Raw genomic sequence first — 23,987 nt, forward strand, 5'->3', positions numbered from 1 at the left:
TAAAACACAGCTTAAAGCTAATTTTCACCTAATTTTCAAAAAGTGAAGCAAGTAAATTTTCTTTGAACATAAAAAACATCTTTTCCACAAACTCAGTTTATTTGCACATGCAAATATGATTGCACAATCTTACAGAAAAGATTAATTGATGAGCTGAATATTAACCATCATATAGCTCATGTCATATTGTATATATTTCCTCCAGTTGCTATTCTGTATTAAAAGCTAGGAATAAAATGGCACAGATCTGACAACTAATACTTTAATAGAAATAAGCTTTTACAGTCCTAAGTTTTCACCATACTGGCATCAGCACCTAAAATCATTACACATGCGCAAGTGCTTCTGATATCAGGAAGAGTACAATTCCACAGACATACATCCACAAGAATTTTGGGACATGAAAAAGCAGTATCAGTAATCAGCTGTTCCAAAGCTGATTGGAATGAAGAGGAATATTATGCCACCCTCAAAACCTTCTATAACTTCATATAAATTACTGCTACAGTGTAAGTTAGAACAAAAGATAGTGCAGTGATGAGAACCTTACCCATGTCTAACAATCATCATTTCATAGGTCTGTATCATTTTCTGCATAAAAGTTTGTACAGGTTGGACATTATGTTGAGTGCAACACTCATTGGCACATTCCAGAAAATCCTAAAATCCAAACAAATCATAATCTTATTCCTGCTACAATTTAAATTATTGTCCTGCACGACAATAGAAGAGTTTATGCTCATCAGAAAGGGTTTCAAATTAATTAATAACTAAAATTGTATTAGTCAGAATATAGCAAACCTCTTGGAGGAAAAAACTCCCACTTCTGTACTTCATTTGCTAGAACAGAATTTAACTACAATTTTTATCTTGAGGAGAAGGCATATCACCCTCAGGAAACCAGCAGTGTGCTTCAGAATCAAACACTTTTTTCAAGATCGTAGTATTTACTGAAAATTTAAAAACTAATCCAATTTGGTTTTTCCAACATACTCATCCTTTCCAACCATTCTCCTTCAAAGATTGTTTCAAGTGTTGCTTAAAATAAAGTACAAGCACAAACCTTTATCTCACTTAATTATGTCCAATAATTAGGAAAGAAAACAGAAAGCCTAAAACTTGGTAAATGTGCAAATCAGTTCCCAATCTGTAACGTACAACTCTTCTGAATGTAAGGGAACTCAGATGTGGCTTATATTCAGCACAGATAAAAGAATTCCCTTTGCTACAAAGTTTCATTACAAACATTCAGCAATTTTGCTCATCTTGAAATACCTCACTGCATCAATTGCAACTGATTACAAAGCAAATCACCACAGAACATCAACAATGGTCATGACCAAGGAAAAATTAGAGGAGTACTTACATTGTAGTCTGCCTCAGGAAGCTCAATTCCAGGAAATAAATCACTGGTTATACCCATGAACAGAGGTATATCATGTGACAAAAATTTGGGCTCATTCACATCTTTAATTGATCTAAGAAGCTAGAAGAAACAAATACACATTTTGCCATTCTCATTAAGAGACAGAGCATAAGGTGTTCAACAATTAAAATAACCTAGTATGTAACAAAGATGAATTCATTAAATGGGGCCTTTGATAAGAAGCCCAACCACACAATCATCAGAACAGCCCAGGAAAATGCAGCATGTATTTTATTATCTTAATTTCACAAACTATAAAACATGGCTCAGTGATGAGACAAGATATGCTGGAACTGCCTTCAGACCTTAGAACTGGATATATCTATGAAACTCCTTAAACAAATATTCCCTTGGGAACTCACCAATATATCTTCATCTTCTGTGGGAAATTTTAACTTTAGATTCCCCGCAGCCACCAGCACAGCTTTGACTGCCCGCATGCCATAGTCGTAGTGATACTGAGAGGAAAGCTGTTCTGAACAAAGCCTGTAGGTCATGACTATCTTCACTGACAGTGACTTAGCATTCAAAAACCCATAGGAATAGAGGGAAATTTCTGCTATCAGAGCATAGTTTGGAACCATCATGGCTACCGTTCGGAAAAGAACCTGGAATACATACCCAAAGAAACATCTTCAAATAATTAATATAGGAATGGAAAGCAATTCAGAACTTTTACAGTATTCATCCCACCACAAAACAGTATCATCAATATTTGCAGCTTAAGACTCCCTAGGAATTTAACCTGAGCTACGACCAATATCCATCTTAATGTACAATGCAGTACATTAAGAAAAGACACTGTGCCTCCAGCACTTTTCCCTCAGCACCCTCTCATGAATGCCAGAATGACATTTGCCCCTTGCACAGATACATCCAGCAGAAAGGAAATGTGGTCCATGGCAGTGAGAGAATTCTTTCAGCAATCTGCAGTTGGTGTGCTCCTCATGCTGCACTATCTCTGCTTTCAGTTAGCAAAGCCTCTTCATGGAAACAGCTCACCTGGACAAAACTATCATCACAAAGGTCATAGATGCATCTTATTATTTTACCTTCAGATTATCTGGAAGTTCAGAACGTCCTGCATAACCTGGATTCATAGTAATTGCTATAAAACAGTTGGGGTTAAGATTCAGCTCAGTTCCTTCAAAATTAAATGTTTCTAGCTTCATCTGTATGGCTCTTTGGATGCAAAGGATCTGCTGTGCCACTACAGACAGCACTTCCAGTTCAATGCGATTGAATTCATCAAAACATGCCCAGGCACCTGATGAAGCCAAACCCTTGAAAAACTGCAAATGAAGAAAGAAATCAATAATATTGCTAACAGAAAAGTTTCAAAAGAAACTAAGAATATAATGTAGGAAGTTTAATAGATTAAAAAAATACAATTGCAATAATAATGCTTAAACCTCTTTAGATCATAGATCACTGATGTACTGAAGAACAAAGTTTTGACTCTAAAGCAAGCTAAATCAGAAGATCCCAATCCCATGAACTCTTGTTTGTTTCATGTTTTAATTAGAAACTGAATAGGCTTTCATAAAGCACAGAAAACAAAACATGTAGAGAATAGCATATAGCATCCAAGGGCAGCAGAACACAGGGGCCACATCTATTTGTGTCTGCAAAACAGGGACCCTGAAATTTTCATGCTAAAAATAAAATACAACATATATTTATTTTCTGTTTACCTTTCCCATTGCCAGGTAATCAAGGCCATCAGAGCAGTTAAAGACAACACACTGAACAGCAAGAGCTTTAGCCAAATCTTTGGTGGTCTCCGTTTTACCTGTTCCTGCTGGACCCTCTGGGGCACCACCGAGGTTTAAATAAAAGGCTCCAATCTAAAGCACAGAAATAGTTTATGGAAATTATTTGTATGAAATTCTTCTGAATGAAAATGGAAAAATTAAATTGCACTTGATAGTTTCATGCACTTATTTTATCGAAGATAAAAGTTATGGTTTTCCTCATTAAAAAGCATCTGAAATGTACTTACAGCTGGGAAAAATAGGCAAGAGAATTTCATTTTGATGCTAACAGAGGGTTTAGCTTTATAATCATCATGACCATGATTGGTTACTCAATCTTTATTATACCCAATCTTTCCGTTCTTGTTTAGATACACCTTTCAAATTAAATTTGTTGCAGTTGCTTGTTGTTACTCTTTTCTCTCCATCTGTCCTTTAATATATTGTTTTCCTCTTTTCTTTTTCTTTCCCACACCATCCCCCTTTGATGTATGTGCCTTCCATTGACTATTCAGTATTCTTTCCCATTCTCCATTGAAGTAGGAGGAAAACTGACAGAAAACAAAAGTGGCAGACTTTAAGCAAACAGTCCAATCCACAGTCCAATACATATGTGGCCTAGTTACAGGGCCACATGTGTACTGACTGACAGGTCCTGGGAATACTTTATTAAGATCTTGGCGGGCAAAGGACAAGACTTCTATTTGCCAGAATGCCATGCTTCCACCTGCTGTGCTCTGATTCAAGGCTTGTGAGCCTAAAACCAAAACAGACTACCAGCTGCATCACCCTCTCACACCAATGCACCTTGATGTTTTGACAAACAGATACCAAGCATCAGCTACAGCCACACCACATGTGCCTAGCAAAACCTGAAATCATACTCCAGCAAAGAGACTGCAGTAACTGATAATGAGAAAAACTGTATCTGAGATGACTTTGATAACTTTCAGCTGTCAGGTTAGCTGAGGATAAATGAGTACAATAATAAACACCTCTGCCAAGAGCAGGGGTACTAAAAAGTGGCCAAACTTGTACTAATCTTAGGAACAGTGTGATCACAAGTGATTCCTTCTCCATTTAATTTAGCAGCCCCAGAACATCAGAAAAGCACTTTGCATTCTCATAATCTTTACAGTAATCAAATATTGTCTTTTTTTCCTGTGTGTTTTAAAAAAGCAAAACCATGACAGAAGAACACGCTAATGTTTCAGTCAGGTTGGTGCGCTGTCCAGATTTGTGGTTATGAGTGATTTTCATGTTTAACATTCTGTAGAAATTACAAACCTCATTCTAGCAGAAATAGCAGAGTGTGACAAGAACCCTAAGCCCCAGAAGGATGGCTGCCTGACCGGTGTGAGCAGTACTAGAGCACAGTAAGTACAATCTGCAGTGTCCCAGGAGGAAGCTCGTACCAGGGTGCGGTAGCACCTGTCTGTGAGAGGAGTGATCACCAGGCGGGGGGAGTTGCCCAGGTACTCATAGGCGTATTTCACATTGCAGTTAATGATGCACACGCGAACGTTCTCGTTCTGCCAATAATAGCGCAGCTGTGCGAGCCACTGAAAGTCTGTTTCATTCTGCACACCTGACAAACAGAGTTGACAGCAATCATAAAAGATGTTGTAGATAGCTGGATTTTCTATTATGGTTAAATTCAAAACAGCTGTGAAATTATAATGCTGATGTTTGTAGCCAAATACTCACAAACCCATCTTAGTGCTGTACTGTTTTAGGTAGTAAAATCTGATTGGTTAATGATTTTTTATTAAATACGTGTTAAGAAAAACGTCTTCAAATATAATTACCACTTCCAATCATTTCCTTGATGACATCTCTAGCATGAACATCAAGAGTAACCAAGGCACCCAGTGTAATCCTTGTTTGCTTTGACAGTTTTCCTCTCACCAGCTCTACAATATCATTAAGTTGAAGCTGAAGTGTATCATAGTAACCCTTTAAGCCCTAGGAGACAAAAGGTAAATTTTAAACTGGTTATATCACAGTTTCAAGTGTTCCAGACTTCTACATGTTGACTAGATATCTTAACAGAGGTTGCTTATTAAGTTACCATTTTATATTGTCATGGTTTTTCATCAAATTCTCTCTTACCCACAGCTATGCATTTATGTTGCAAAGCTACATTTTAAACTATGATTGCTCTAAATAAGAATATTTAAGTACTTGAATGAAAGGTATAAATCACTGTACATAAATTCATGTATGTCAAACACAACACTCAAAATTTTTACAATTTTATTTTAATTGTAAAAAACTGTTTGATTAAGCAAAATACAGCAGCTGAAATGAAACACTAAGAAAGATTTTTTTCAAATTATGCATTACACAGTACCTTGGGCCCATGGAGAAGAACTTCATGTACCTCACTTGTCCAGTACATTTGAGACACACACAACACTACTTGGCCAGGCCACTCCAGAACCCAGCGCTTTCTCTCAGTCTCTAGATAAGCCTGAAAGAGTTACATACATCATACAAACACAGTGTCTGGGAATAAATACAGCAATGTAATACAGGAGTTTATAATGTAATCCTGTTAATATTCCTTGCTGAAGAATGCTATTTTCCTATTTGCAATGTCCAAATGGAGCTTCAAATGCTCTTTTCCCCTTAGGTTCACAATTTTTTACCCAATAATTTTAAATATTCTTAGAATTATCCTTCCATATTACAGAAATATTCCCAACTCGTTAACTTCATACAAAGAAATATTTTCTGTCTAATGATTTCCTTTTAGGAGGAAGCAAGCATATTACAAGTGTTCTAGTTCTAATTCATAAGAAACCTGAACTATTACATTGGATGTCCTGTAAAATAGTACTGCTGTGAAACTTTTAGAAGAATTTGTATCCAGTATTGTAAGAAAACTACTTGCATCTTATTCAAACTAAACTCTAATATATATCACTGGCCTATTAAATACATGTCATGTTAACTTGGTCCTGGCCACATGACTTCATCAGCTCCTGTGTTGAGGAAGAATTTTAGAAAGCCAAGAGACAGCCACAAAACAAAGATAGGTGCTACAGTTCTTAAATTATTGTAAATCCCATACCATTCTTGATCTGGCAATTACATCACGTACAGTCTTCAGCATAACATCTTCTACTTGAATTAACCACTTCTCCACTGCACCTCGAGCTTCAGAAGTAGAAATGTTTGAAACCAGTGTCACACGCTCCCCTTCAGAGCTACACATGCCTTTAATATCCAAATTGCGAAGGAAGTCCAGCTTAGCAATGCCTTCAAAACACTTCTTCAAGTGAGGCTGAACTCTAAGAGGATCCTTAGTCTCTGATAGGATCTCCAACATTTCATCATTAGACAAGAAAAAGAAGCTAAAAAATTAGAAAAAATATACAACTGCATTATCAAGCTATTTTTAAGACTGATCTTATTCCCAACAAAAAAGCCCCATTCAGAATCTGTGGGTTTTAAATAACCAAAGCTCATCATACCGGGGAAAGAAGAGACGTTTTCTTTCAAGGTAAGCATTAAGCCCTTTCATGATTTTGTCAAGAAGTTCATTACATTTCTGAAGCTTCTCTGTTAATCCTTCAAAGGAAGTAGCAGCAAGAACCTGTAACAACAGGTTACATGTGCAAACTGTCAGCTATAAATGAAGTATTTCAAACAGTAGAAATTACTCAAATAAGGAACAACATAACTTTTTTTCTTGAAAACCTAGGGAACTGAAATCGTAGTTCACTGTATATATTCTGAAAACTAAGCATCCTCTCCCACCTCCACCCAGAAAAAAAGAACACAAGAGAAGCTACTGCTTCCTGTCAGGAATGGACATTTCCCTTACCTTTGGGTCTTCAGCACAAAACTGCATAATCTCTCTCCACTGTCTATCCACAGTCTGAAACTGCCGTCCCTCTTCTGGCATCTGTTGCATAATATCCTCAGAAGAAAAGATGGGTTCCAAATACAGCCACTGTGCCTGCACTTTGAGCCACTCATCAATATTCTCCTGAATTTTAATCAAGCGGCTTTCCCATTCCTTTATAAAAGTTTAAGGAATGTTAACTTGACATTTAATGAGACAAATTATGATAATCTGACAACAAATCCAGGAAAGGTAGACATTGTGGTATTCCAGCTCCCAGAGAGAAAAAAAAAAAGTCTACCAATAAACAAAATGAAAGAAAAATATTTAGGAGTGTAAGTTCTTCCACATATATAGATGGCCAAAGGAGCTCAGAAATTTTTACTCACTTGGAAATTAATTTTCCAAACTGCATTTATCACTTTAGTGCTATGAACTTTCAACAACTTAATTGTTAAGCAATAGCCAGGAGTCTACCAGTGATAAATTCTATTTCATCTCCCCACAGCAAGGGCTCTTTTAGCTGAATGGCAGCAGGGACACAATACCAGAAAAGCCACCTCAGCTCACAGGAGATATCCAGCAAATCAGGACAATAGCAGATACCACTGGAGCAAGCTGCCAGTAAAGTGTAAGTATGTTCACTGAGCCTGCTTGAGCCTAAATATTTCCCACATAAACCAACAATGAACTGGGGAGAGTAACTGCAAAGCAATTCCACCAGCTTCTCTCCTGTCAATAGCCATGGTGTTAGCACCACAAAGACTACTCTAGCCCTGAAATTCAAAGGCAAGTGTAAAGCACTGCCATCATTGCTCTGAGGCCTGATTTAAAAACACTCTCCCAGCCATCAAGAACTTGCTTTGCCCTGAGGAAAACACTGTAGTTCAAAATTTGAGTCCAAAACTCAATAAATAAATAAATGTTCTTATTAGCAATAATAGAAACACTATTTCCAGTTATTAAGAAGCAAGGCTAATGGAAATAGCGATTTGGAAAAATATGAGGAAAAATGATCATGTTCTCTTGGTTACACTTGAATCTGAATGGAAGAGAGAATTCCAAAACAGTAATAAGGTAAGTATGACTTATGACTCAAAAGATTCTTGCTGAAAAATCAATGAAAACATTTTGTTAACAATTCAAACAATAAAGTTGTAATACAATCACTATACTATTGCACTACAGTTATCTTACAAATAAAAATGGTTGAAAAAGTACTCATTGTACCCTTATTTCAGTCTCAAACGGTTTAATGAAAGGTGATCCTCTCATTGTCTGAGTTTTCATAATCTGATCATCAAGAAGAGCCTGAATATCATCCACTGCAGACAGAATATGAATACCAGTCTCACGATACACATTTGTGGTGAAGGAAATTGAATCCCAGGTTTCCTTCATGGTATGCATTGCTTTCTCCAAGGAAAATTCCTATTGAAAAAGGAAATAGCTTGGTCTAGTCACTGAATTATTTTTTTTCCAACTCTCTAATTCAATATATAAGCATATCTAGCTGAATAAACTATTTTGCTCTAGCAGCACAAATTAATTATTTGTTATTATTTTTCCTCAGTATATTCTTTTCTTGCACACAGAAAGCAGCACACTTGGGAAATACTGATGATGTCACATGAGATACAAATTCTTACACTCATTAGTAATATATAATGGGCCAAAGTCTCACCAAATCTCCTTTGTTGAATAATGGCAGAGACAAATAATGCTAATAAGTCATAAAAGTATTCAATAAGAGACCTGATGTCACATTTGTCACTATCAAATCTCTGTGCTTACCTTGCTTGCGCCTACACTTATTGCTGTAAACTGGTCCAAGTAAGAGGATAGATTCTGCTTTAAAACTTTTCTCAGGGTAGTTCCAGCATCTGGTGTTATATCATATCCTGCTATGTCTGACATCTGCTTCCAGTGACGTTCTCTCAAGCCAGGATTACAAAAGACAATCACAGTGGGAATATACTCCTAATTCAGAAGAAACATTTATAAGGTAGATATTGTAATTTACATGATTTCTTAATTTTTTAATCTTTTGTGTGCATTTAAAATTCTGCTACAGCAGCTGAAGACATGAAAATCTTTTCCAAGAAGTGCAGATGGCTGCACTTGGTTTTCCATTCAATTTCTAAATAATTATATCAACTACTGAAGAAGAAATATAAAAAACTATTAAGCATAATTTTTCAGTGATGCTAAATTTTGCTTCTATTAACATAACAAGAGTCCCATTTCAAAATTCCCAACTACAACCTTAAATGTTTTTCTGCATCCAAAAATGACTTTTCTCCTGTATGTGTGCTCTGCTTGCAATTCCAGAAGCTATTAAAATTTTTTAAAATCCAATTTTATTAAAATGAATGAGACAGTACAATCTGGAAATGAGGATTAAGAACAGCCTCACTCTATCTCTGACTCTGCATCATCTACATGTATTAAGCCCTGAATTTAGCATTTGTCCCTCAATATCAGATATTAATATGTCTCATGTTTTCTTACCTTAAATTCTTTAATCTGCTCCAGAACTGAAGAACACATTGTAAGAGTTGGATTACCCATCAGACCTGTGTATCGCGCTGCCTTTTTCTTCTCCGTTGCCGCTTTCTTCTGCTTTTGTTGGAAGAGTCTTAACAGTTTGTACATCTCTCTATAAAATTCATCAATCTCAGTCTCCATGCTTTCCCCATCTAGCTCCAAAAAGGTCCCATCCATCCATCTGAGGAAAAAAAATAAGGTTACAAAACAGAATAACAAATGTAGCCCACAAATAATTATCACTTTGTTTTGCAACACACGAATAGTATTTAAATTTAAGCAAAGCTCTTCTTCCATGTTATTGTTATTCTTTGCAAAATTCTAAAGCCCAGCTAAAAGTGGCTCAACCACATTCTTCTGTGTATTTGTGTAGTTCTCTTAAGTCAGACACATACTGAAATTGAGTAACTGCATGAATGGACAAATATTTAAGTTAAACTCTAGAGAGAGATTGACATATGACATTTAAAAATACACTACGTCTTGTATTTTCAAACCCCCCACACTTTCAGCCATAGTACATGATAACTTCTAAAGAATACATGAAATAATAAAAAATCTCCCTCAATTTAAACACAGAGTACAGTTTTGTGGTAGAATGTAACCACCAAACAGCAATATAGTCATTTGAACACACCATTTTGGACAGCTGCTAGGTTAAAAGCAGTTTTGGTTACATGCAGATGATGAGCTCTCTAGCTGAGCTCACGTGTGTGATTCATGGTGTGATTCTTGGGGCTGTCCTGTGCAATTCCAGGACTTGGACTTCATCATCTTTGTGGGTCCCTTCCAGCTTAGGAAGTCCAATGATTATTTGATTCCATGATTACGTTTTAAAAATAAAAACAAATCAACTTTTTTTCTAGCTGAATTAAAAATAGCAAGTCTGATATATATATTACCCTTTTACTTTGCTTACTAATAACATGTTGACAAGAAAACAAATCCATATTCTACATCTGACATGAATGAGACCAGGATAAGCATTTTTCTCACTCTCCCTCTTAGAGCATTTAGCGCTGAATTACCTCCTTTCTGTTCGCTGCCATTTCAGTATTACATTAAAAAGTTTCTGGTATGGTTCTATCTCAGCTCTTAAGTTGTTGAGGAGAGGGAATTCACTTGGTTTCCATCCAAGCAGAATCTCTTCTTTATTAAGAGCAGCTACTGTTTCATCAGTGTCCTGTATTGCTTTCTGTAAAGTCCTCACGTCAGTCACATACTGAAATCAAATAATAGTATATCTTGAGAAATAACCAAATTGTGCTCTGAACAGCTTATACCAAAATATAAGCTTTCACATTAAAATTTTAGAAAACAAGATTTAAAAACTTTTCTGCTTATTCATGAGTATATAAACTGTGAAGAAACCAGATGAACATTATGAAATATAAAATTGGTTCTCATTACTGAATTTTAGAGTATTTTCAAAATGTGTGGGCTTTAAAACTTACTGCTCCAGGAGGCAGGCACACAATTTTTATGTACATGGCATATCATATTGGTAACTGGGATCTATTAGCTTAGGATTTCTGTTTCTGCTTTGAAGTGCTTTGTTTTTCAAAAAGCCAATATTTCTTACTATGCAATATCCTCCAATTAAAGCACAAGACATGCTCTGAAAATTAAAAAATACGGCTAGAAATTCATGAAACTTTGGAGCCAGTGGTCTACTCTTTACTAGCATAACAATTAAGTTTTGAGGTTTGTAGGAAAAAAGTATCAAATTGGTAACTGTGCTGGTTTTGCATTAATTGATTTGTGGTAAAGAGGGAAAATGAATAAATTATATTCGTGGGTGCACACACTCTTTCTGAACTTCTATTATTGGTACCTATCAGATACTTCTAGCTTTATAGCAAACTTTCCTCTAAATAAAATGGTAAATGCCAGTGGTAAACAAAAATGGGAGAGGGACTGAGCTTGGTAACTGTGCCAATAGGATAATAAATGTTTTAGTTCACATTTGTTACACTGATTACTTTTAATTACAATTTTTTCCATGATCCCTAGGTATTAAACACATAAAACATTTATACCAATTTTATACTATTAATCAAACCTGCTGCATGTGATCCAGTTCTGAGTATTCTTCTAATTCTGACACAGATTTATAAACCTTGTCTAATTCACCATGCAGGTTCTCACATTTCTGTTGCACTTCTTGTTCTCGTTCAGCTTTAGACTGCTGGATCAGCTACAAAAGAATTTATTTTTTTCATTACAAAGGTGATTTTAAGTCCTTTCAATAATTAACATATGTACTACCATCTAAGCATTTAATGCACACAGACAGAAAACTAACAGTACAGATAAATTATCGACCTTGCAACCGCTGATTTTTTTTCCCTATGTCCCATTTCAGAGTGTGCAACCTCTATATACCAGCATGGAAGCCTCATCTCAATAATCATAGCAGTTAGGATTGCCTCAAAAGCCTCCTTCAGGAATCAGGAGACAGAAAATAAAGCATTGCAGAAAAAAATAGATATTCTAAATTTTGGGATTCAGTATTTCACTGCCAAAAAGGACACCCACAGTTGCTGAAAGCCAATGTTATCCCACATGTACCTGTGGCCGTAAAAGCCAGAAATTCTAGAACATAAGACCACCTTAAAGCACTGGGTATGCACACTTAAGGCTTTGTTTTAGGGCACCAAACAAAAAAATCAACAAAGAGAGAGGAGATTTCCTAAGACAAGGACACCTACTGCCATGCAAAATTTGAAGCAAACAGAATTTCACCAAAGGAGGAACCACTCTTTTCATTTTGCACTAGAATAAGAACAGACTCATATCTGAAAGTATACAATGCAAATATACAGACTCATGAAAACTTGATGTGAAACTTTTCTTGTCCTCAACCTCTAGCACAAAGCAAGTCATTTACAGCCAGCTACAGGGTCCCACTGCTGAGAGATTCTTACTAAGTAGTGAGATTCACTCTGTACTACCATTTTCATTAAAAGGAGTTAAAACAAGCATCATGGACTCTCTGTGTAGAAGTAGAAAATTAATTTTACTGATTTTTTGGGGGGATTAAAAGAATAATTTGTTTGCATGGGGATAACATGCAAACCAAGTATTTTATAGACATAGCAGTCTCCCAGGCTGGGTATCTTTTCAGTCAGAGGCATAATTAATACCCTTGGACAAAACTTATTAAAAGAGAAATCCTTACTTGTAATATTTAAAAGATACTGATTTTTAAAAATGTTAATTATTAATTTTTTAAAATTTTAGAAGAAATTATCATATCAATGCTAAATTACTACAGAGGCAAAAGAACAATAAAAGGCTTGATTCACTGTGTCATAGACAGAGACAAAGCATGCTAAGCAAGATGAATACAGGTGGTGGAAGAAAAGTAATCTACAGTCACACAGAGAAAATGAGATGCTGCATATTTTCTATTAATTATTGCTAGAAAACATTGTTCCCCCTGTTCTTTTTTGGACAGTACAAAATACCATTTTAACCAAATGACTTTCTGTTCAGACACTCAGTCTTATTAAGGGCCTGACAGTTACATATTCAAGTACAGTGTAGTGAATTTTCATCTACCTATGTCTTACCTAGTACTAACCACAAGCATATTAGGATAATCAGATTTGCTGAAGCTTTTAAGTTACAGTGACAGTTTTAAAATTTAGCCACAAAAAGCCCACTTTTGTTACAAAAATCTGGAAATACGCTATTCATGCATGTCTAAATTAGTATTGTTCATGTTATACGTGTATGTACATTTAGCCTGCTGAGGAAATAATAGCTCAAGTAAAGTGAGAAGTCTAACAAGCCAAAATATACCATAAACTAAGAAAATGCTCTTACAGTATCATGCTCTTTAAAAATGCGGTTAATCTTCTTTGGCCAAAATATAGCTGTTTTATTTAGTTCCATGTCTTCGGGAGTAAATGGATAAACATCTATCAAGTAACTCATTTGCCGACAGCACTCCTACAAAGAGAGATTTCACAAAACTTTAGGTATGATAGATCTGTTTAAAATATAGGGCATGATAATATTATCTATAAAGATAAAATAAAAATCTACATTTCATGAACTTTTCAGAATTCAGAGCTCCTTCAGCCAATTGAATATTAACATTCAAAATATATGTGTAACATTTTTCAAATCCCTGCCCTGATCATGAGCTTGTTTCTCTAAATAAGACTCCTGTGTTCTGTAAATCTATATGCAGAAATTCTAATGTTATTAAGAATATACAAAATATAATTTTTGCAGATATAAACATGTTTATAGACCTATTACCATCAGAAAATCTGACACATATTCACACACACATTCACAAACTACTCCTAATGTAACATCACCTATATTCTGCTCAAAGAGTAAATTGTTTCTTGTGTGTTCAAAGTCTGTTGACTGTTTTTACACATAAAATGTTCTTTATACTGTCTATTAGATTTTCACAAATAGATTTTTAAGCAGTCCTGAAGTAAGTCTCCAAATACAAAAAATAAACGGACTGACTTATTAGAAGCTGCATTTCCTCACAGACTTGCAGAACACATAGGAATGGGAACAAGAAGCAAATGCATTTGGCAAAGAATAACCTGGACTTCCCACTTCTGTCTGACGTAACACTGAGTTTATTCACACAGGCAGAAAAAGTCTGCCCTCTGGAATTAATTCTTTATTTGTATAGGTCAGCATGTCTAATAAAAGATCAAGAATTAAAGGATAGTCTTTTACCTTACTCCTTCGCACCAGGTCCTGAAAATCTTTGGTTTTGACTTTCTTCATGTGTTCCATTATTTCTACCATTTCTTCTGTTGACTCAGGAACTCTTAATGCACATTCCTTAATGGCTTCACATTCACTGATTATCCTATAGGTTTATTTCACATAAAATACCAATATTTTAAGATGCTAGTTTGACTGGTTTCAAGCTCAGCTTTAATGCAATTAAAAATTCAAATTACTTCTTTAAGTATTCTCCCCTCACAAATTCCATTATTTATGAAACTAGAAGGGGAATATGACCAAGTCAGTCTAGACAAATACCGGTTTCTGACTTGCAATAATTGCTTTGTTTGGATTTTGGGGTATTCTTCTGAAATAAATGCTTTAGTAACCTGTTGTTACTAAAAGAACTTCAGCAAACTATCATTAGTGTACATACAAACACTTTCCTAGTAAACATTGTCTCACTTTGGTAATATGGAATCGCTATAAAACTTGGCCATAATTGTTCATTTTAACTAAAAAATGTAGTAAGAGTTTCCCCCTGACTTAATCCATACCTGCAAATTAACCTCCTGTTAACTAAACTGATATCCTGTAAGGTCACCCATATAGAAGATAAAGGGGAGGTGGTGGATATAATTTTTCTGAGTTTTAATAAGGCTTTGGATATTGTCCTTCACAGAATCCTTCTAGAAAAGTTGCCCAAGTGCGGGATGAGCGTGTGCATGGTGTGCTCGGTGAAGAACTGGTGAAGTGCAGAGCTCAAAGTGTTGTAGCAAATGGCTGGCAACTGTTACCAGCAGTGTTCCTCAGGATTCACTTCTGGGCCCGTTCTGTTCAATGTATTTATCACTGATTTTGATGCACCATCAGCAAGTTTGCTCATCATACAACCGTGAGGTGCTGCTGACTCCCCTGAAGGATGGGACACTTTGCAGAATTAAACATTTGACTACGATTAAGGGGATGGAAGGCAATGAGTTGAAATGCCAGACTCTGCACCCAGGATGGAGTAATACCCAGCACAAATACAAATGGGGACGAATGTCTTGAGAGCAGCCCTGCTGAGGTACCCATCAGGTAATAAGAGAGTCTAACTTTGACAGTGCAGTTAATACTGTAATTCACACATAAATCCAGAACAGTAATAAAGTTCTTGGATCTTTGATCTTTTAGCTCCTCCATTATCCAAGTCCATACTAATATGTTCTCCTACCTTTATTTGAGACTAACACGGCAGAAGAAATACAACAGCCTGTGCAAACTGAATTAGATCTTTAGTTAGCCAAGAACCTTCAGTAAACAAAGTATGGTATATTTGCATTTCTTCTACATGTTTCTGCTATGCATTTAACACATAGAGCATTCTCAAGCAGAAAAATTCTACTTACCTTTCATTTTCCTCTCTGTAATCTGCAAATATTTTGTCCATTAGCATTTTTGCGAAGTTATTTGCACATTTAGCCAAACCTTGCTTTAAATCCTCACAATTCAAACAGATCATAGGGAAATAAATCACCTCTGGCAAACTCATGATTTCCTTCTTGAGGGTGAAAAATTCATCTATGAACTTCAGAAAAACATCAGACTTTACACTTCAGAGCTGTTGTTTAAAAACTTGGCTACATGAGTAAGTATTAGATACTGAAGAAAAGAATTAATGCTTTCTTCTATTTACCATAAATTTTTAGGGAAAAAATCAGTTACATTGTAGGTAGTCCATATATTTTTAGCTAAAGGCTAAGAACCTGTTACCCTCTGCTACCTTGTCATTATTGCTATATTTATAGTAAAAATTATAAATAAAGTTAGAATTAAAACTTACAGTAGTGTATTCATCAAAACTGGGTTGCTCTGCTATAAATGTGTTTATCCGTTCATCTGCAGTTCCATCTACAAGCCAGCCATAATTTTCAACTACAATTCAATTACAACATATTTATATTACTAAAATGGATATTCCATACAGCAAGCTACTTATTACAAAGAAGTGACACAACTATTTACACACTCTTCTATCACTTACCATAGCCTTTAAAATGTTGCTTTGGGCCTTCTAAGTTGTCTCTGATAGATTCGCCCAGAGTGGATTTGGCCCATTGTACAGTGTGAGCAGGAAGCTCAGCATCCAGAGTTTCAGTGGCACCCATTAGCCAAGCATCTACCCTTTGGAAGTTCTAAGAGCAGTGCAAGTGTTGATTATTTAAATTTTAAAAAGCAGCACAAGGATAAAAGTAAGTTGCAATCTGCAGAAGACACGATCACAAAAGTAAGAGACCCTAACCATGACCAAGTTCACGTGCTTTATACACATGTAGAACGACTTTTCCTGAAGCAGAGTTGAACATGAAACATGTAAAGGAAAACAAAAAATTATCCTTGCATTAAATGAAATTATTTAATATATGCAAATACAGAAAACCAACCCCAAAACACTTCTCTGAAAGTACCACCACATGTGACTAGTGACCAATACTCAGTTCATATCTAAAGCCCCCAGAAAGGCTCTCTTCCCTGGAACCACAGACAGGTTCCCAAGACATCAATCTTTTGATGTTGTATATAATAGTTTTTAGGGATTTGAGTATTTTCTTTTTCTTAGAAAGAAAAGCAATATCAACTCTAAGTTTCCTTGTGTTTCTCTGGAGATCTTAACTTTAATGAAAATTAATTGTAAATCAGCACACATATAATAAAGATGTTATTATTGTAATTGCAGACCCAAAGAGCAGACTAAAACAATCAATAGCAGGTGCACCAAGTTTTTATAAACAAGGAGCTACAAAATTACTTCAGAGCCTGGAGTGCCACTGGGCATCAAGATTCATGATGTGACCTGTAGAGTCATTCTGGAAAATAAATAAAAGTTGGATTCTGATCCCATTGCCAGGGTAGTCAGACTCCTAAATCACAAGTATTTTCACATACTGAACATCTTAACAATTGCATAATGAAAAAAACCCAAAAGCACACCTGGAGAGTCTGTCCTATACAATCTACTACAAACAGGATTGCTTCTTCTAAGTCTTGTAAGCTTGGATAAAACTCCATTCTATTTTCATCAAGAGTCAAGTCCATCTTAAATATAGGCAGACGTCTTCTGTCTTCAGGATCAAAAAGTTTCACAAAAACTTCAGTTGTTCTTTGCAGTAATTCTTTCAGCTAGGTAATAATATAGATCACCTATTAGTTGACATATAAAGGACTCAACCCATTTTCCACTCATCCATTAAGCCAGGATTTCCATTCATTTTAGCACTTCTGGCCTGATTTATGGATAACTGAAGCAGTGTGAATTTTTCTAATAATTCTAAGTAGAAATCAGTTCTAATTTTTCTAGTGATTATTAGTCCCAACCCTTAAATGATAAAAGCTAATGAACAAGTAAGCATTTCAGCAAAGTCCATGCATCTATTTTTGCTACAAAAGTAAGTCTATCTTGAAAGCATTTTCCTTTGATTAGACTATTGTTCCACTATTTTTCTACAAAGCAAGTAATGTTTTAATCCCATTAAGTTTGTCATGGGAGGGAAGACATTTACCTGATTAGACATAAGCACAGCCACACAGTTATAAAAAGACTCAAGTTGATCCAACTTTACACCATCCAGCGATTCTGGCTGACTAAAGAGACTGAGAACTCTTTGGTACCACGTAGTCATTATCTTGTCTTCTGCTTTAGAACAGCTTAGGGATGCATCAGTTTTTAAAGATCTACAGTCAATTGGTCCTTTCAATCTAGAAAAGAAAGTTGCAGCCAACTTTATAAACAAAATTTAAACAAACCAAACATGGAGTAAGGTAACAATACAGACTTTTGTATTACAAACCTAGTTTTTCTCTAGCAGGAAGCACAGTGGGAATTTACACATTGCTTCCGTAGACTAAAAGGAAAGAAAAAGCCTGCCTCAAATTGCAGGATTTCCAGAACAATTACCAGAAAAAATAATGAGGAAAAATATTTTGAAAATTATCTTTTTGAAAACTATGAAAATTTAAAGTTCCAAGATTAAACAGAAAATTCAACTTCTGAAAACCAGCAAGAAGTCTGATCTTCAAGGTTAGCAGAGAATTTTCTATGATGATAATACTACTAGAAGCTGATTTTTCAAATAATACTTAAACAGATTTCTATGGAAATTAAGCATTAAGAATAAGTGAATAATGGGGAGAACTTTACAAAATTAAAGGCAAAATACAAATCAAAAGGTCTGATATTACCAACAACTTGAATAACAATAAAATACATAACAGTGAGAAAAAAAGTCACATGTCACAACACAGAGTAACTTAATCACAGTACATTAAAATGGTGCATCAAAGCAATGTTCTACGATAAATAATAGAACTGAACAAGCTCATCTTTGCCAGCTTCAAAAACCTATATGGGTCAATATTTCAGCAGAACAGACTTTACCTGCAACTAGAGAAATCCACTACAAGAAAGTTAAAGAATGCTGTATAACCAAAATCCAGTAGTGTTTTCATTGAGGGGTGAAGAATACGTAAGGTGGAATTTATTTGGTTTTTTGCTTTGATATAACTGTTACGCCACGTACTAGAAAAATCCAGGCCTCTAAAAAAGAGAAAGCATTAAAAAGCAACCAAAACAAATAAACAAACAAAAATTAAGAGCTCAAGCACTACTTGAATAAAGTACTGATACATAAAAGATAGCATTCAAAAGATTATTCTCTAACGTGAATAGTTAATTAATGCCACACACATGTCCTCACTACCATGCAGTGGAAGTCATACAGATACTCTGTCTGATAAAACATGCTCTATCCTCGATGGTATTTTCAGATGCTGCTCTACGGAACTATAACTGTAATAAAACGCTGTCAGGGCTAAAACTTTGTAGAGCATTCAGATAAGAGATGTTCAAATGCAAGATCCTCTGCAGAAATTTAAAAATGTCCCAGTAAAAGGGACTCCAGAATTAATCTTGCACCATAACTCTGCCCACACAGCTCAACAAGAATGTTCCTCATGTAACTCAGTGTGTTTTGCCAGTGAGTTATTTGCTAACTTAATCCACTCACAGAGGTAATAAAGGCAAAGGTGCCTCCTCTTCCAACTTATCAAGTTCTTTTATGTCTGGTTTAACAAGAGCTCTTCTCACTAAAAAAAAATACATGAACATTAGAAGAAAATTAGGCCATATTCAATAGTCACTGTACTTCCTTGAACCAAGCACACAGTAGGAGGAAAAATTGTGTCACCCTAGTCTGCAAAACACGTTCTCTCAAAGGTAACTGAAAATCAACAGCTTCTGCTGAATTTTTATACAGATTTGGGTGCCTTAACCCCAATTCTGGCTCCTGTTCCTGAAGGTTTTCAGATGGGTTTGTGCTTAAATAATTGAATACTTCTGCAGTTTCTTTGCTGAGGGGATGGTCAGTGACAGCAACAGGCTCCTCAGGGAGGTGGTCATGGCACCAGTCCTGCCAGAGGGCAAGGAGCACCTGGACAGTGCTCTCAGAGCCCTGCAAGGAGCAAGGAGCTGGACTCTAATCTTTATGGACCCCTTCCAACTTGATATATTCTATAATTGCAAGAATTTATGGCAACTTTGTTACATAATGACAGTGAAGTACTATAATTATGCCACTGATGAAATTACAAAGAAGTTAGTCCAATGTTAAATTGTTTATTTTTTAATCTACATTTTTAAAAAGATCAGCCATTCGCTAAAATATTAAGAAAACTGAGCCCAATTTCAGATTCCAGTTACTACAAATAAATAATAATACAAGATTTCAAGGAAAAACACTTTCAAAATTCCAGTTCATGACTCTTCTTCAAAGGTTTTAAAATTGAAGTGAGTTGTATGAGTGATATCTGAAAACAGTAATTATCTTTGCAGATTTTTATTGTGAGCTTCCTCCTGCAACAAAAGCACCATCAGAAAACTCATGAATGCATTTGTGAATAAAAAGCTTAAAAAGCTGCTGTTCCTGAAGAGGTAGAAAGAATGACTAGTACCTTAAAAGTTTCTCCTTTCTTTAACAGTAAATAGCAATACATTCTTGCTTCAAATTAAATAGGTTAAAGACATAATCAAATAACTTCATCAGCAATCAACCTTTTTGACATGAGGTGAGGTCTGCAGCTGTCTTTGTCTTTGCTTGAACTGTACTTTCAGCTGGTTAACTTTTTACTGGTTCAAATAAAGTTTTCAAATAAAGCAAGTTTTGCCTTAAATATTATGGGCAACATGCATTTGATAAGGCAGGAAAACCTAAATCAGTAGTCGATTACAAAGATCCTGCCTGGCTGAAAGAACAAACCAGAAAAATTATTTTAAGCACGAGAATATGGAGTTTATAACATATATACGAACATTAATATAGGTGCTGAGTAATTTGTGGTACTTACACACACATCTTTGCATGCTTTTTTCATAATCCCTTACTATCTCCTTTAAAAGGTCTTCAGTGAGCAGCTCTCTGTCTTTGCCCTCCATAAGTGACTGTGGCACCATAGCAAGCATGGACCTCAGCCACTGCTGCTGGATGGGAACCATTGGATTACTCTGCACGCAGTTCTTCAAAAAGAAGTATTCTGCCTGGAAGGACAAGATTTGCAGAGCTCTAATAACTACCTCTGTACGTGTTTTTGTGTTAGGCTTGGCAAAAGTCTCTTTTTATTCATAATTTCTTCATTTCAAAATTTCTTAATTTCCTTAAAGGTGGGGTATTTAATCTAATCTTTTCAGTATTCACTGACTAATACCCTAAAAACTGCTTTGTGGTTGGTAACATGGTCTCTGTCTTAATGTTTAAATATAAAATATTGTATTTGTCAGTATGGCATTTTCCTTGGTCCCCTGCTGAAGTTTATGGCTAACAAGAAAATAGTTCAAGGTTAAGGTTATTGTTCTTTAGACAAACATTTATCTGGCAAAAAGTGTGGACAAACACCCTCCATAAGGGGCGTGGGTCTTGCCAAAGAAACAGGTATTTCTGCTTTTGATTGACAGTTTTTGTATAAAATGTCTACATAATGAGTTTGCCTAACAACAGCTAGGCAGAACTGGTGTTACCTTAGCCTACTTAATGTAAATATTTCAATACTAAATTGAGTTTCAACTGGGTCTCAGAGATGAAGTCTTACTTTAAAAACTATACACAAATTTGAAGCTTAGTGCATGTTCTTCAAATTAAGGGAACGATGTCAAAAACTCCTTTTTGTACAGGCTAAGGTACAACCTATGACCTCAACTGAAAAAAATCCTGAAGCCTGTTAGGTTTTTTTTCCTAAATAATGACCTTTAACCAAGGTTAAATTATTATTGATAGATGCTCTTTCTAAAACACAAAAATACTTTCCCTCTACAGGACCACAAGACAAGATTCCTATTTTGCTCCTAATCAATTTTCCCTCACCAAGATTACTTCTTCTTGTTTAATAATTCTGCATAACATACTTCTCTTAATTCACTCTTCAACGCCAAAAAAAGCAAATGAAAGAATTTAACTCACCCTTAGTTGTCTTTCATTGTCCATCTGTATAAAAAGAAATGGAAAATTGTTATATATGAAGAACATACAAACAAAAATACTGGAAATATAAAATTTAGCAAATATTATTCATAAACAAAGACTTTATTCTACAGATATACGGGCATACATTTCAATTGGATTACCTGAGTATATAAATTCACTTATGAATTACTGAGGAGCAAAACAAGTATCTTGAAGTAAATTCTAAGAAGGAAAATAAATGTCCCAATAACAAAGAACTAAATAGAAAATACTTAATAAAGAAATACTTTCTCACAGTAGAAGGCAGTTCTGTGATAGGAGGTGCAGCATCTCTCTCCTCTCTTTCATCCATGTCAATGTAATAGACTTCAAGAGCTCGATCAATTCTAAAGTAAACCACAGCATCAGAAGTGCAGAAAAACTACAAATAATACAACGAAAATAATGCTAGCACCTTAATCAATGCAACCTATTTTTTCATCTTGATCACTAAATCTCACTATAATTATATGAAACAAACACTGTTATTTGTCAAATATCAAATGTGTAATGTCTCTTTCACTTGAATTTCAACATGTCTTGAATTACATGAAACTCACAGTATCTGATTAATGATCTTTTGCTCCTCCTTGCCTTTGTAGTATGCCAGCAGTTTCTTCTGTGATGGTGACTCTTCAGATACGACTGGTGGAGGTAAAGCAGGGGGACGAAACAAAGTTCTCAAAGTCCGTTTACTGGAAGTTGCTTCATCTGAGTGGTCCATCTAAAACCATAACAAAATCAAAATTCTAGAACACAATCCTGTCCAGAAAGGAGTTTAACACATGCATCTATTAAGTTGAATGTACGTAAGGCATAAAATGAGGTCACCTCAGGGATCTCCACAGTTTAGGTATGAGTTGTTTCAAAGAAGAGAACAATAGTTTATATGGTAAAATGGCAAAGTTCAAGGGAAAGTGTCTACATACAGAGCCTGTCATAAGAAGAAAAAAAAAAGAGAGAGAGGAAGAATGAAAGAAAAAAAACTCCAACAAATTTCAACTAAAAGATTACTCTTCTATGGCGGATTAATTGCCTGAGCGGGGCTATTCCAAAGCCTAGCGGTCGGGTTCCCCTGGAAACACGATGCACAAACTCACCACTGCATTTCAACAGCTTCCCACAGGGGAGCAGAAAGCCAAAACTACCTCCTAAATCAGTGGTATGCCCTAAAAACGCACTAAACCGGGGATGGTGGATACATCAAAGGACACAAAGGACTCAACCACGGCCGGACGGGACACCGCCTTTTCCCGGCGCTCCCTCAGCGCCGCCGCCCTCACCTCTCCCGGCGCCGCGGCCCCGCTCGGCACAACAGCGCGGTTACCGCGGAGCTGAGGGCGGGGCCCGGCCCGTGAGGGGCGCTCGGGGCTCCCCCTGGCCGAGATCAGTGCCTGTCGTGATGATAGGAAAAAAAGAAAAATAAAAATAAAAATTTGGAAAAACATTACCTTGACCGTCCCGGTTTTCCACAGAGTTGAGAAAATCCGAGCGAGTCAGAAAGTCCCTCTGCTCCAGGCTCTGCCTGCACCAAGCAGATCACAGCAAAAATGCTTGAGAAATTATAAATATAATACCCTCAAGCATCAGGTGGCTGTTGCTAAGCTTTTCCTTTTTGTACAACTATAAATGGAAATTTTAAGGAACTCTACAGATTTGTTACCCACCTGCCCACACTTGGCAAAAGAGGCTTTAAAAGCCTAATTTTGTGTCTCCGGGGGCAGAGCCCCACACGCAGAGCCCGAGGAAGCAGCGGGGGATTGGGTGGGGGGCGTGGGGGATTTTATATCTGTTTTCCAAAGTCCTGGACACCTTGCTAGCGTGGCTCTCACTGCCCGGGACTGTTCAGCGTGAGGTCTCAACCCAGACATGAAATGTTTTGTCACGAACAGAACACAAACCCAAACTCTTGACGTTAAAGGATTTATCCGCAGACAATTAGCATCGGGGCGTTACGAGAGGGACCCGCCCACGCCTCGAACATCTGTTGGCTAGGAAGCTGCGCCGAGCAGAAGGGGTTTCGCTGCTGAGAGAGCAGAACCCGCTGGTTCTCCGGTCGGCCAGACTCACGCCGTGCCGGCGGCTTAACGGCGGGGCGCGGGCTACGGGCACGGGAGCGAGAGCACGGCCCAGAGCGGGGCACCGGGAGGGGGCGCTGCCTCACGGCC

General features: G+C 36.4%; 2 protein-coding genes across 2 annotated transcripts in view; one reads left to right on the top strand and one right to left on the bottom strand.

Annotated features, from left to right (window-relative positions):
• Window positions 1-23,011, bottom strand: part of DNAH12 (dynein axonemal heavy chain 12) — a 57,844-nt gene extending 34,833 nt beyond the window's left edge. Inside the window, exons 1-30 of the mRNA XM_014307608.2 lie at window positions 22,920-23,011; window positions 22,380-22,543; window positions 22,076-22,166; window positions 21,778-21,801; window positions 20,672-20,861; window positions 19,336-19,414; window positions 18,708-18,866; window positions 17,833-18,028; window positions 17,264-17,452; window positions 16,317-16,467; window positions 16,116-16,207; window positions 15,682-15,860; window positions 14,297-14,432; window positions 13,412-13,537; window positions 11,643-11,777; window positions 10,609-10,802; window positions 9,545-9,761; window positions 8,828-9,013; window positions 8,264-8,464; window positions 7,013-7,207; window positions 6,660-6,781; window positions 6,257-6,539; window positions 5,534-5,653; window positions 4,989-5,145; window positions 4,596-4,768; window positions 3,121-3,273; window positions 2,479-2,718; window positions 1,789-2,034; window positions 1,367-1,486; window positions 551-660 (exon numbers count right to left, since the gene is read on the bottom strand). Coding sequence (XP_014163083.1) covers window positions 551-660; window positions 1,367-1,486; window positions 1,789-2,034; window positions 2,479-2,718; window positions 3,121-3,273; window positions 4,596-4,768; window positions 4,989-5,145; window positions 5,534-5,653; window positions 6,257-6,539; window positions 6,660-6,781; window positions 7,013-7,207; window positions 8,264-8,464; window positions 8,828-9,013; window positions 9,545-9,761; window positions 10,609-10,802; window positions 11,643-11,777; window positions 13,412-13,537; window positions 14,297-14,432; window positions 15,682-15,860; window positions 16,116-16,207; window positions 16,317-16,467; window positions 17,264-17,452; window positions 17,833-18,028; window positions 18,708-18,866; window positions 19,336-19,414; window positions 20,672-20,861; window positions 21,778-21,801; window positions 22,076-22,166; window positions 22,380-22,543 — 4,628 coding nt within the window. The 5' untranslated portion in view covers window positions 22,920-23,011. The remainder of the gene's footprint in view (window positions 1-550; window positions 661-1,366; window positions 1,487-1,788; window positions 2,035-2,478; window positions 2,719-3,120; window positions 3,274-4,595; window positions 4,769-4,988; window positions 5,146-5,533; window positions 5,654-6,256; window positions 6,540-6,659; window positions 6,782-7,012; window positions 7,208-8,263; window positions 8,465-8,827; window positions 9,014-9,544; window positions 9,762-10,608; window positions 10,803-11,642; window positions 11,778-13,411; window positions 13,538-14,296; window positions 14,433-15,681; window positions 15,861-16,115; window positions 16,208-16,316; window positions 16,468-17,263; window positions 17,453-17,832; window positions 18,029-18,707; window positions 18,867-19,335; window positions 19,415-20,671; window positions 20,862-21,777; window positions 21,802-22,075; window positions 22,167-22,379; window positions 22,544-22,919) is intronic.
• The window catches only part of PDE12 (phosphodiesterase 12), a 5,680-nt gene continuing 4,703 nt past the window's right edge, over window positions 23,011-23,987 (top strand). The window contains exons 1-2 of the mRNA XM_014307609.2: window positions 23,011-23,141; window positions 23,815-23,984. Of these exons, the coding sequence (XP_014163084.1) occupies window positions 23,011-23,141; window positions 23,815-23,984 (301 nt within the window). The remainder of the gene's footprint in view (window positions 23,142-23,814; window positions 23,985-23,987) is intronic.

Source organism: Geospiza fortis, unplaced genomic scaffold (assembly GCF_000277835.1).
Source record: "Geospiza fortis unplaced genomic scaffold, GeoFor_1.0 scaffold78, whole genome shotgun sequence".
Taxonomy (NCBI): Eukaryota; Metazoa; Chordata; class Aves; order Passeriformes; family Thraupidae; genus Geospiza; species Geospiza fortis.